The 13,774-nt window shown below is 41.1% G+C and overlaps 2 protein-coding genes across 14 annotated transcripts in view; both read left to right on the forward strand.

Annotated features, from left to right (window-relative positions):
* Positions 1-5,672, forward strand: part of xpnpep3 (X-prolyl aminopeptidase 3, mitochondrial) — an 11,532-nt gene extending 5,860 nt beyond the window's left edge. For all 3 annotated transcript variants that reach the window (XM_032537255.1, XM_032537253.1, XM_032537254.1), the window contains exons 10-12: positions 290-473; positions 2,038-2,158; positions 2,773-5,672. In XM_032537255.1, coding sequence (XP_032393146.1) covers positions 290-473; positions 2,038-2,158; positions 2,773-2,939 — 472 coding nt within the window. In that variant the 3' untranslated portion in view covers positions 2,940-5,672. The remainder of the gene's footprint in view (positions 1-289; positions 474-2,037; positions 2,159-2,772) is intronic.
* Positions 5,673-7,342: 1,670 nt separating this feature from the next.
* ep300b (EP300 lysine acetyltransferase b) overlaps positions 7,343-13,774 on the forward strand; it is a 34,276-nt gene continuing 27,844 nt past the window's right edge. For 7 of the 11 annotated variants that reach the window (XM_032537237.1, XM_032537232.1, XM_032537234.1 and 4 more), the window contains exons 1-3: positions 7,344-9,492; positions 11,523-12,130; positions 13,514-13,690. In XM_032537237.1, coding sequence (XP_032393128.1) covers positions 9,399-9,492; positions 11,523-12,130; positions 13,514-13,690 — 879 coding nt within the window. In that variant the 5' untranslated portion in view covers positions 7,344-9,398. Of the gene's footprint in view, positions 9,493-11,522; positions 12,131-13,513; positions 13,691-13,774 lie in introns of all 11 variants that reach the window. The other 4 variants (XM_032537238.1, XM_032537235.1, XM_032537228.1 and 1 more) reach the window with 1 other exon arrangement.

Raw genomic sequence — 13,774 nt, forward strand, 5'->3', positions numbered from 1 at the left:
ATTTGCCGAAAGTTCGTCAGGGTTTTCCCAGGCTACTTCTCTGTGTCAGTAAACTGAATATCTTTGAGTTGTGGACGAGACATTTGAGGACGTCGTCTTGGGAAACACTGATCGACATGTTCCACCATTTTCTTTTCACCAAACAACTGATTGATTAATTAAGAATAAAAAATAATCAGTAGTTGCAGCCCTACTTTTAAATAGTGTGACAACGTTTTTTTAGAGTTATTCCAATGACAGACAACAAACATACCTTTAATGTCTGCTTCCTCCACCCCCTTCCTACCAGGTTCAGTCCTGCCCAGGCAGAGCTGTACGAGGCCGTCCTGGAGGTCCAGCGCTCCTGTTTGTCTCTGTGCTCAGCGGGCGTCAGCCTGGATCACATCTACAGCACCATGCTGGCTCTGTTGGGACGACAACTCAGGAGGCTAGGCATCGTCAAGGCCAGCACCAGCGACGCTGATGTATTAAAGGTACCTGTAGGAGCCTAATTGCAGTTATTTATGTTTTGCAAATGGGCATACAACAATTTAAATTGATATGTGAAAAATTACAGTCATTTATATGGTTGATTGATTTAAAAAGAACCATTATAGGAATATTAGGAATATGTACAGTATCAGTAATAAGTATACAGTTTATATTTACAGTTGTACAATAATTGAATTGCTTATTCTTTGCCCTTAATATATGTGTGCAGATAATTTAAACAACCATGCAATTTAATTTAGATATATTGCATTTGTAATATTTGGGAGTATTTTCCGGACTATAAGTCGATCCGGAGTATAAGTCGCATCAGTCAAAAAAATGTGTCATGAAGAGGGGGAAATAAAACCCACTAAGAGCGCCAAGCTATGGCTTCATTCAGTGGAGACCTTAATTAATAATGATATAAAGTGAAGCAAAGTAGTTGCTGCAAGTCACATTTCTCAAGTTAAGTTGCAAATCATTTACCATACAACTCTGATAAATACAGAAGCCCATGATCATATTTAAATCTATTAACTTGCCTTTCTGCATACACACACACAAATATACACATGCACACAAATATATTTTTATATTGCTAATGTAAATCTGGCCCTGCTGTTGAATAGTAATCAACCACACCAGAGGTGGACATGTTACTATCAGATTATCACTGTTACCATGGCAGCTTGGCCTTGAATTTAAACGTTTTTGGTTCATTTATGTCCTCAGCAGTGGTTTGTGGTCGGGAAATAGCCATCAGCTACACTGTATGTATTAAGCCAATGTAAATTATGAAATGACCTAATTACAACCTCCATGAAACACAATATGCTTGAAACTTTGTATAACATAGGCTTTTATTTCCTGTTGGGGTTCTTTTCAGGGAAATAAAACAAGCAAGCCAAACCAAAGCTGAATGTAAATGTACTCAACTGGTTTCTCTAAAAAAAAAAAAAATCACTAAAAAAGGCCTGGAAAGCCTGAGGCCTCTCACTTGTTGACTTTTGGATTGGCTGATTGACTGACTGATGATGGGGATCTCCTGTGAGAGACCAAAATTTCCATTTGTCTAATAATTTAGTTTTTTTTAAACTGAAATACCTGATATACCAACGAGATTCCCATCAGCCTCAACTGTACTTTGTGTTTAGTGTTAATTAGCAAATGTCAGCATGCTAACACCGTAAACTAAGATGGTGAAACATTATACCTTAGCTCATACCTTAGACTTTCCTGTTTTAGGGAGAGTAGCTCATGTTCACAGATATATAGATTAAACTTTCCTAGGCCATGGAAATACCATATTGAAATTTTTATATTAGTTGGTATTCCCCTTTTTAATAATTGTGTTGTTTAGATGCTCTTGGATTCATTTTTGCTCTATTAGTGCAGGTAGAAGGTTTTCTGATGATGCTTATTCACCTCAATAAACCACAGTGGCACCCCTACATTGTATGATGCTAATGTTTAGCAACAAGCTGTGTCTGCTCTGGGACTGGAAACTTCTATACAACTGCTTAGAGCTTTAGTTTTGTTGATGTTAAGTTTGCATGCTCATCACAGGCTGCACGACGTTACTGTCCCCACCACGTTGGCCATTACCTGGGCATGGACGTCCACGACACTCCTGAGCTGTCCCGCTCACAACCTCTACAGCCAGGAATGGCCATCACTATCGAACCAGGTATAGACAAACCAGCCTTTTGGATCCCTTTTCTCTTTTTACGTTTCCTCACTATCTGCTGCTGTGTTGATCAAGAATCGAGTTGAAAGCAAATCCAAACTGCACCACAACCAATCGCAACATCCGTCCCAGTTACTGTGGTGGATGGGAACCCTCATTACACATGATCTATTCTATATTCTCTTTTACATTTCACCTCCTTCCTGCTTTCATAAATGTTCCACTAGGGCTGGGCAATATATCAATATTATATCAACATTGATTATGAGGCTGGATGTTGTCTTACATTTTGGATATTGTATTATTGTGATATGACACAAGTTTTCCTTGTTTTAAAGGCTGCCTTACAGTAAAGGGATGTCATTTTCTGAACTTACCAGACTTACTAGCTGTTTTATTGTTTGCCTTTACCTACTTAAGACATTGTATCCACATTATTGGTGATTATTTATCAATACTCTCATTGTGTTAATATTTTGCAAAAGCACCAATAGTCAGCCCTACAATATCGCCACAATATCGACATAGATGTATTTGGTCATAAATATCGTGATATTTGATTTTCTCCATATTGCCCAGCTCTATGTTCCACTTTCCTCCTTCTATTGTCACAGGGCTGTACATCTGTGAGGACAATGACCAGGTGCCAAAGCGTTTTCGTGGCCTGGGGGTCAGGATTGAGGATGATGTGGTGATCCAAGACGAGGGAGGCCCTCTGATTCTGTCCTCTGGCACACCCAAGACCATCCCTGATGTAGAGAAGGCCTGTGCCCAGAGATAGGACAGGGAGAGACAGACAAGTGACCAAGTGAGCCACGGCATTCATGGCAGGCAGTGTGTTGCCCTTTTTCAACCGTCTTCACGGTGATGACATCATCAAGCTCAGGGCCCAGGTACATGAAAGGTGGGGGCACAAAGCAACTTGCAGCAAGGCCTCAAAAATGTAGAAATCTGGTGTGGAAGATCGTTCATTTTTTTTGTCTACGTAGAAGTTTAAAGAAACCAGGTTCACGTTTGTGAATGATTATGAAGAGCTCATCAACAGTAAAGCGTGGATTTAGTTGTGTGTTAGGCTGCATTCACACCAAATCCGGCGTTGGTTAGTGCGGCAGATTGGGAGCGCTTAAATGACCAATTTGTGTCTCCATTGTGTTCACCATGGTGCTAGCTTTTAGCCATGCTGCTAGTATTCCAGGTCCTACAAGTGTTGCTCCTTCCGTACCGACGGATTTAAAAAAACACATTGACTTTCAATGGCTAACCAGAATGCAAGGCTTATTACCGAGGGTTTTAAACTGGTGCACAAGGCCGAACTGAGTGATTACACATGAAACATACCATTACACTCTTTTGTGTTTTTACTGAACGCTAGTTATGTAATTTGCCACTTTAGAGTGACGGCAGATTGCGTTGGCCCAAGTTGACCCTGTTTATACTTTTCGCCAGAGGGTCTTTTGGTTTTTCTGACATCCACTGAAGTCTCCACCACTGCAGCCTTAACGCATTACCCACATTTAAATAAATGGGAGAACTGCTGTTTCCGCCACAATGCCTAAAATGGTGTGAATGCAACCTTATAGTGAGAACACACCGGGCAAGTAAGTGTTGCGTATAGCCGTGTAGCGCAACAATTTTGTTGTTGTTATCCAAACTGTCCGTTCATACCAGGCGCGGAGAGGCCGTGACGGCCCACACGCTGCAGTGATCATTTCGAGGCCGACGGATGGACACACACACACACACACACACACACACACACACACACACACACACACACACACACACACACACACACACACACACACACACACACACACACACACACACACACACACTACTACTACAAATACCACCGTTGACACCACTCATTGTGTCTTTTTCTATGCGAGTGAGAGGCTTTGTGACATCCGGTATGAATGGCCAGGTGTGCGATCAGGCACGTGTGCTTTGCGCGCTGTACACGACCCTTACGCGCCCGGTGTATTTGCACTGTTATAGGGATTATGGTATTTCGCCTCAAAAAGGTAATTAAACATCAGGGCTACAGCAAAACCACATGGAGACGAATCTTGATAACGTATAATACATTCATCTAGTGTTATGATGGTGCTATCAGCTGGTGAAGTCTGACGCTGAGCTATAAATTAAAACCTAAGAACAACAGTTAACCTCCTGCATCAAGTATATATTCAGTCGAAGAACCAGTGTTTAAATCCAACAACCATGGAAGTGTTTTCATTCTTAAAATCGATTTGCTCATTGTGGTTTTTTTTCCAGAATTGCCACCCTCATGGCACACCAGGATATAATTGTTAGTTTGTTCTCTCATTCAAAAAAAAATGTGTGTAAGCCTTCATAAACACACTTAATTTGTCTCTTGCACAAAAAAAGCATAATTATTTTCCAGCTCATGCTGCAGTACTAAACACCATTGAATTTACTCACTGAACTGCAGGAATGACCACATCATGTCAAATCAACAGACCACCATGTGCACCATGCACACCAGTGATGAATAAAGATTCAACAGTCTTGAACAGCTGCTCCTGACAAACCTGGAATGATATTGATTACAGCCATACATTCAAATGGCTTAAAAAGTGTTCACTGAAAAAAGTTTGTGTGTGCTGTGATCTATTTAAAAAAAAAAAAAAAAAAAGTGTTTATATGTATTAAAAAGATCTCTCATTTTATACGTAAATATACACTTTTAACTTCATTTTTTGCTTTGCTGACTAAAAAGGGAAATGGAATCATGTTAAAGAAATTAGGCTAGTAGTTGGAGTCCAATTTGATTTGACCTTTATCGCAGTCAAAAAACGAGTGGGTGGCCTACAGTAACCTTGGACTGAACTCTGGAACTTACCCCAAACAATGCCATTTAGTTTGTGGTGCTCAAGGTCCCGTAAGGAGTTTGGAAAAATTAAACAATAGAATGACACTGTAACCCACAATATTTCACAGACATGGTTGTGATTTGTCATTATTGAGAATTTTGCCTACTCCACACAGATGCAAAAAATGTTCAAAGTCTATACAATGTTGAATTCTAACACCACAGCCATTGAAAATGCTTGTTTCTGATTTACTGCCACAATCGGTACGTTATTTTTGTTTTCCTTGAGTGTCATGGCTCTCACCACGGCTGGATTAACCTGCTAGCAGGACTGCTGTTCCTCCATTTCTGTGCACTACATACACAACATGGCATCTTATTTATCTTTTGTCCAGAGACCAACCAGTACTTTTTTGTTGGCCCCAGGTTTGCTGTGTGACAATTTTGTAGTAATTTAAATGCATGGAATTCAGGAATATGCACAAGTTGATATTGTGCCTTAGTGGTGCATATTCCCAGCACGTTCCCAATTATGTATCACAAATCGATGGAGTCAAAGGAAACGTGGCTCTTGCAACCCCTGGGTGTTTGAAGCCTTGTGGCAGTTTTCTGTTTTGGTAATCCAGTCTAGCCTCCCCCCCCCCCCAATAAAACTGTGTGCCGCCATTTCCAGCAAACAAGATCAGCCTAATGTACTGCTACATGAATAATTGACTCTGAAGTCAAAGTGGATATTTTTGAAGTTGTTGGGGTCTTTGTGACAAAGATGTTTTTTGTTGTTGTATGGCACGTCATTTGCAATATTGGGTGTTGAAATGACTAAGCCATACTTGCACTATGTTATCTGACAATTGATTACAGTTATTCTCGGTTGCTTTGGCAAAGCCCTTTTAATGAAACATTTCTGTAAAAGGGAAGTTCTTAAATCGATAGCTATTTTTGTCATAACAATGTATGGATTTCTTGTTGTTTTCACTTGGAATACAAATGTTAAGTAAGTTTAATCTTCAACTGACCCAGTGATGCATTGAGAAAAGTCATGGCGACTAAAATGGATTACACTGATGTTCTAATGGTTTGCATTTTTCCCCAAGAAGTGGTCACACCAGTTTTACAGTATGTGCAGAGTTTGACACTAGAAGGCTGTTTTCACATGTAACTGCTAAAGGGGGAACGTATCACTGGGTTCACCTTAAACCCCAGTTTAAGATGTGTACATGCGAACATGACTGTGACATCACAACTACTTTGGAAGCTAATCGGGATATAATATGATACACAAATGTAAATTGGAAACTTGAAGCACTCAAAACACACAAGTTAAATGTTTTCAGCAAGTGAATAAATAGTGTGGTGCAGCTTTGAATAGATAATGGAACAGTGGTGGAACGTAGTTAAGTGCATTAATACTACTTAAGTATAAATTTGTATTTGTACTTCACATTGTTATTTCGGTGTACTTCTACACCACTACAATTCAGAATTAAATATTGTAATTTTTACTCCACTAAAATTTTACAGTTACTAGTTACTTTATAGATTCATATTTTACTGCAAAACATGAGTTTATAAGACATTCTGCATTGTTATAGATTAAACTGCCCAATGATATTTGCCCATTAATGCAAAACCTATAACAATAATGTGATAATATATTAGTATAACACTCACCGTGGCCATTTTAGCCTCAAGTATTTTATTTTTTAAACTTTTGATACTTAAAGTACATTTTGCCGATATTACTTGCATATGTTTTCATGAGTAACATTTTAATTCTGGACATAAGTAGTAATAACACAAATAATCCACTGCAAGAAAAGGTCCTGCATCCACAATGTAACTTAAGTAATAGTATTATTAGCAAGGTGTACTTCATCATATAATCATAAAAGTACTCATTTTAGAATTGCTCCTTTCACAGTGTTATATTGTTAACACATTGACAGGTAAACACCTATTGGCCTAGTTTGTATACTGCTGGGCCGTTTAAGTTTTTATGAGGTGTTTTGAATGCAAAATCATAATCTGCTAATTAACTAGTACCATCTATAGCTGTCAAATAAAAATAGTGTAAAAGTATGTGCTACCAAAATATAGTGTGTCAAGTAGTTTAAAATTGTACTTTGTACAGTACCTGAGTAAATATAGTCAGTTGATTTCCACCACTGATTGTTACTATTATTTTGGGCTCTTATTTGGCTGAGGAGGAGAAACGTGGAGCGCCACTGTACCCTGCAGATTGATTGCCGACAGAACCGGTTTCCGGACAATCCCGAACACTTCCGAAGATAGCCACCCCTCTTCTTCCCTTCCACCCATAGACTGTATGCTTCCACCCTCCCTCCTCCCTTTCACGCCTAATGTTGCTGTACCTCCAACCCTCCCCCCTGTATCAGAGGAGTAGAAACAACAAGCGCCATTTTGTTTAGCGGACAGACCGTCAGAAACAGGAGCAGATAACCGAGAGACGAGCGACTCCGGTAACCGACGGCAGCTAAACCGGGAACCACCGGAGGAGGAAAGAGTGGCGAAATCCTCCGTGTTATCAAGACAGAGAAAGCAACACCAAAAAGATACGACGTCAGTGGAGAGGAAACCGAATCGGTGATATATGTATGCGTGAGAAGGAAATACTCCGAAAAATCCAAGGAAGGGGGTGTTTTGCGGAGCGGAGACAGAGAGGAGAGGCGGAAGAGGGCTACAAATTATCATAACGAGGAAAAACCTACGAAAAAGGGAAAGCATCAACATGAAAAATCATTATGTGTCCCTCGCGGAGGAAGGAAAGAGTCCGCATAGACAATTATATAAATAAATTGCTGCCGGGCAGAAGGGAAAGGTGGAAAGAAAGACGGGTTTAAAGAGAAGGGTAAAATTGCCAGGATCAACACGAAGGGGGGCATTCTCCATCACAAAGAGTCAATGAGAGGATTTTGTCAGCCCAAAATATTTTAGGGGGGTGGGTGTCAACAGTAGTGTGCCGATCTGAAATAGCCATAATTTCTTAGCAACCTACCGTCATTTTTTTTAATCACATTTTTGCCTGTCGCCGTCGCTGTGCTCCGGTTTTTGGTTAACCTTTTTCTTCTTTTTACTTGCATGGCCAAGACAACATATAAGCAGTACATTACGTGTATATTTTTTTGGAATATGTTTCATTCTTTTCACTATCTGAGATTTAAAGTGCTTAGACCAAGCGAAAACCGGAGGAGGAACCTCTTGTGGAGCACAAGATAAGTAACCCCACAGATAGTCCTCTGCAAAATGAAACTAATTGGCTCAATCTGACTGCCCACTGATTAGCAATTAGTGCTGTGATTGCCCTCAAGAACTGTCAAAGAAATAAAGTCTGCATTAGAATCAGCTGCACAAGAGCAGGGGTTTTCGAGAAAGATTTTCCATTTTCAACCTTTGCCATCCCTGCTGCCTGCAATAGGCACAGTCGCGCTAAAGGGTTGCAACAACCAAATGTGCAATACGAGTCTGTTTTTTCCCCCGACCCAGTGCCTTGCATGGTCAAACACTAAGTGCACATTGTAGTCAGCATGCACATGCTAAATAAAAGTCATGCATGGATATATACATTCGCAATATATTTCCCTGTTATCTGAGTGAGTGTGAGACTCCGGTGTTTTCATCTTTCTGCAGGACTGTTCTATTTATTCAGTTACTGTTAAGCCAATGCAAGTTTTTTTTCTCTCTCCTAGTATTGCACTTGAGAGTAGTCCACCACTTACGCTTTAATTGTATTGGAGAACTACTGCTGGTGTCACACACCGGTTGACTGCCTTTTTGGTTTGGAAACGTAAAGGAGTCAGTGGCAGCAGTGAGATGTGTGGTCAGATGAGAGAAATGGTAAATGCAACCGAGGATCTGAAAACTGTTGCGTGAGAGAACGGCCTCCACAAGTTAACACAGGGATACTCCTGGTTTGTATTTTTGGGTCATAATTATCATTTCCGTGCCCTAACCGAGACTCTCCGCTGGGCCGGTTCAGACCTGAAATACAGGATTTCTCCGCCGACTATGGCGGACAGGACTGAGTGCAGCACGGAGGACGGATCTTGGGACAATTTTTGTGTCGCAGAAGAGGCTACATGAGGTTGTCAGAGGGCCGCACGCTTGCCTTTTTTGCCGACTCCACCTTCCCACCTCCTCCTGTTCAAATCTGTGAAGAAACAAAATCTCCGACAGGGGAGGGGGACTGATATCTGCAGAGAGGAATAACCCGACAGGGAGAACTGTGGGAAAGAGTTCAACATTGCTCTCTTCTCCCCTACCGTCCCCCAAGCGGTGGGGGAACGATCAGAAGCGTTTCTTAAAGGGATAAGGAGAAGCAAATAAAGGAAATACGTTTGCCCTCCGTGGATCTACAGCATTTTTTTTTTTTAATTCGTCAAAAATATGGCCGATAATGTCCTGGAGTCCGGCCCGCCTTCAGCCAAGAGGCCCAAGCTGTCCTCTCCAGCTCTCTCGGTGTCTGCCAGTGATGGAAATGGTAAATATATTGCATGCATTACTTAGCTGGAGATAAAACATAAACCACCTTTTGACTGTTGGTGTAAGAATTACTGCTCAGTCTTGGAGGTCCCTGTAGAATTACACAGCAACTTAGTTGATCTCACACAGCTGCCCCACGACTAATGCTTTTAAACATGAATGCACGTGTAGCTTGATTTAAAAAAAAAAAAAAAGGGATAGTGTGAGATTTTGTGTCGCTAAAGAGTAAACGTGATGTAGTGCTGGCGGCAGGAGCAACTTTCCTGCAGGGATGTTTTGGTGTTAGCCTCAACAGGCTAACTACAAGAGCCACCTCTAAACAATGGAAGAGTCGAGTCACCCCATTTCGCTTCAAGTTATCGTGCTACTTTCAAAGTGAACTAATTAAAATGACAGGAGCACATAAACATTAAACCACCGGCTTTTATACTCTGTGAACTTAGAGACTAAGTAGCGTTTCCCTGCAGCTTCAGGAGAAAGTAACGGTAACGGAGCGAGCTAGCTAACTAGCTAACGCTGGAGATAACCACCGGCTCAGCTGAGCTCGTTAGCTGGCTAGCAAAGAAATAAGTGATTGTTAACTTACTAAACCTTATTGGGCACAAAAGCAACATTGTTCTGTGGTTGCTAACCCTTTCTGTAGTTGCAGTATAAACGTTGGGGGGGGGGGTCATGAATTTTGTGTGGTTCACGCGTTGTTTTTTAATGAACTATTGTCGAATCAGCTAGCTATTGTTCGACACTTCATTAAAGTTGAGCAAAGCATTGTTGCCCAACCGAAGATGTAACTGTGTGGTCTAATTTTGACGGTGTTGCAGCGTTTAAATGAAAGGGTAAAATCGTCCGCTCTCTCTGAAACATCTTCTTTTCACGTATTTTGTTTAAAGGCTTTTAGTTTCTCAATTGTGCTACCGACGAAGCACATTCTTCTTCCCCCTCCATTGTTTGACTCGCCACGGTGACACCGCGCTGCACTTTACTTTTTTCAAAGGGATTCAACACTTATCCCGAGCAGGTCACTATAATGCTTTTCACCTTGATAGTGAATTAAACTTTTATTGCAAAGGAATTAATTTACACATATTGAGCTGGAAGCTATGAACTCTTGGCATCACCTATACGGTTCTAACGAGACAGAGAACCTCAATGATTTAGTTAATAGTTGAATGTTTTACCACTAAGAATTAAACTACGTATAGCTTTGAAGTATTTCTTGCAATATACTGTATGTCAACTATGCAAAGGTTGGTGGCCACACAACCAGCCCTCATCCTGTGCCAGGAAAAAAGTTAATGTTAATTTCAAGCTTGCTGCATGTTTAATTTACAACAGTATCTGGGTTCGTAATGCAGTGAGTAGTCTCATGCATGATTTCAATCACTCGCACAGTATATCTACACAGTAGCTTTTATTTTTCAGGAGAATCAATAGAGATGTTGACATGACCAGAAGCCATCATAAATAAAATCAAATGTGCAGTTTGTGAGGCCATCTGAAGGGACAACTTAGTTTGTGGCCTTTTAGGGTAGAGAAATATCTGCCTTTTATTTTTTAACTGGGATTAAAGGTCTACTTGAGGAAAAAATAAAGCAAATTTTCTAATATTTCAATATATTTGCATCCTTTTGCAATGGCTATGACTTCTAAAACTTTTTCTGTTTCATGCTCTTGCACCACAACTGTAGATCCAATGCACACACCTACCTAGGTACTGTAGTGTTTACTCCTGCGGCTTCTCACCCTGACCTTACTGCGTTCACTCTCCATGTTTGGCATCCCATCAAACCACAAACTGATGCCCAGGAGAGAAATCCAGGCTTTGAGAGGCAGCTACTGCTTCACTGGCTGTCCAGCTATGGGCTCTAGATTAATGGTTGATAGTTTTCCAGCTAATGTTTGTAACATTGTACCACACTTAAATTGTATTAGTCTTGAAAAATAGTGGCTGAATGTAGTGCAAATTCGTCAAAAACCTCATTTCTATATTTGTGGGTGGTAAAAGCTTTGTTTCTTATCTTTTGTGACTAGATTTTGGTTCACTCTTTGACTTGGAGCACGACCTCCCAGATGAGCTCATCAGTTCCTCTGACCTGGGGCTAACAAACGGAGGGGATGTTAGCCAACTCCATACCAGCCTTGGTGGACTCGGAGGAGGGCTCGGTTTGGGAGGCCAAGATGCGGCGGCAAAACACAAACAGCTATCTGAGCTCTTGCGCGCTGGAGCACCAGCACAGCAGGGTGGCCCTACATCCAACAGCACATCATCTGGGGCTTCTATGGGCATGATGGGGAGTGTCAGTGTCTCCCCTGGTGGACCACAAGGCATGCCCCCCCAGGGCCAGCAGCAGCAACCTGGTTTAATGCAGCAGGTTGGGATGGTTGGTGGGGTTGCAGCGATGAGTCGGGCAGCTGCAATGATGGGTGTCCAGAAGGGCAACACTGGACAGCAGCAGCAAGGCCTGATGGGCGGGCAGGTCATGAATGGCTCACCAAGAATGGGTTACCCTGGCGGTGCAGGCATGGGTAACAACAGTAATCTGTTGGCGGAAACCCTACAGCAGCAGCAAGGCAGTCAGCAAATGGGACCCGGGGGTCAGGCAGGGATGAGACCACAGCAACCCGGCGCACTAAACAAGGTACGCACACTCAACCCAGCAGGCCCAGGCACTGCAGATACTCTGAAAAGACTGCAGTTGTCGGCCAGAAATTGACATCTCAGTAGCAACTGTTTAATAACAAATAATGAATTGTGGTAAGCTGCACATTTTAACTGAGGCTAAGATACTGTAAATTCTATCCAAAACAAATTGTGGTTTTGATGCTCTGTTGAATCCAACACCTGCGTGTAGTTCTCTTCAAATACTATAAAATACTCTTCTTTTACATGTTGTGGCAAAGTTCAAAGTGATTTTTACTGTATATTGTTAGTGCAATGCATTATATTAAGGTTAACATTTACACAAAAACTGGTCAATATGTCATATCCCAGCCATGGGACAAGTGGGAAGATGTATATAAAATTATTATTGAGGGTTTCCTGTTACAGCCCACTGCCTCAAAAAAACAACTGAGGTCCTTCCCAAATGGTGATTGTATCATCAGTAGCCTACCTAGCTCATCCTCAGACAGTATTTTTATTTTAAGTATTTCATCTTATTCCCTTATTGTAAAAAGTGAGATTTTCTCTCTCTCTCTTTGTGTATATATGTGTAAGAGAGTTTGAATATGCTAAAAAAAAAATACTGGAACTTCACTTGAGCTTGTTTTGATTAAACCGTATTTTCAGACCCGAGTGATGCTGCAGAATATAGTAGACCTGTAGTAGTTGCTCATGTGAGAGTGCTGTAGAACAGTTCTTCAGAGCAGATGCAGGAGAAAGTTTGGTTTTGTGCTGGACTCACAGCTACATCACTTTTTGCTCTGTGGTATTAATGATTAACCTCTTTGCTTGTCAATATGCCAAAAGACAGTTTTGATTGAAGGTGTGAAGTCAGTACTGCACTTTAATTGTTAGCATAACTAGCAGCATAACTTTCAATGCCTGTGGTGGTGCACCAGCAAATACAGGATTTTTAGTTTAAATTTAGTAATGTCCCGAAAGTAAAACATGCATTAGTGAAGTGTATGTGTTCATGTTCAATGCAGAGGAAATTGTGCAGGTTAAGTTGAGTTATTTTCTCAGATGTAGGGATCAACGGTTTCATTAGACTCAATTAAGTCACAAAGCAACAATTAACAAATCATTTGACATTTTTGGTGCGCTGCTGTTAAAAGGACAAAAGTCCAAAGTAGTTTGGTACGTATGTAGTTTTTCAACTCACATAAGAATTGTAATACCTCCCATATATCTTTTTTTTAATGTGGGACCATCTGTTGATTGGCTGCTTAAATCAGGATTTTTATAGGTCATGAAAAGTATTTAAATTGATTTCCAAACAATTTTCTTCCCTCTTGTCTCCATACGTCTCTCATCTTATCGTTTTCTCATTTCCTTTTTGCCTCCTCACCCTGCTCTCCAGATGAATATGATGGCCAATGCGGGCCCCTATGGTGGTCCGTATGGCCAGTCTGGCCAGGGGCTGCCAGGAGCAGGGCCGGGCCCACAGCTCCAGAATAAGGCAGGCCTGCCCAACAATATGGCCAACCAGTTTAACATGGACAAGAAGGCACCACCGGTTCAAGGCATGCCTGGGATGGTAAGATTAGTTTTTGTTCCAAATAGGTGAATAAACTGTACAAAGTTCAAAGTTCAAAATTTATTGTCATATGCACTTTAGTAC

Source organism: Etheostoma spectabile, chromosome 15 (assembly GCF_008692095.1).
Source record: "Etheostoma spectabile isolate EspeVRDwgs_2016 chromosome 15, UIUC_Espe_1.0, whole genome shotgun sequence".
In the NCBI taxonomy this organism is placed as follows: Eukaryota; Metazoa; Chordata; class Actinopteri; order Perciformes; family Percidae; genus Etheostoma; species Etheostoma spectabile.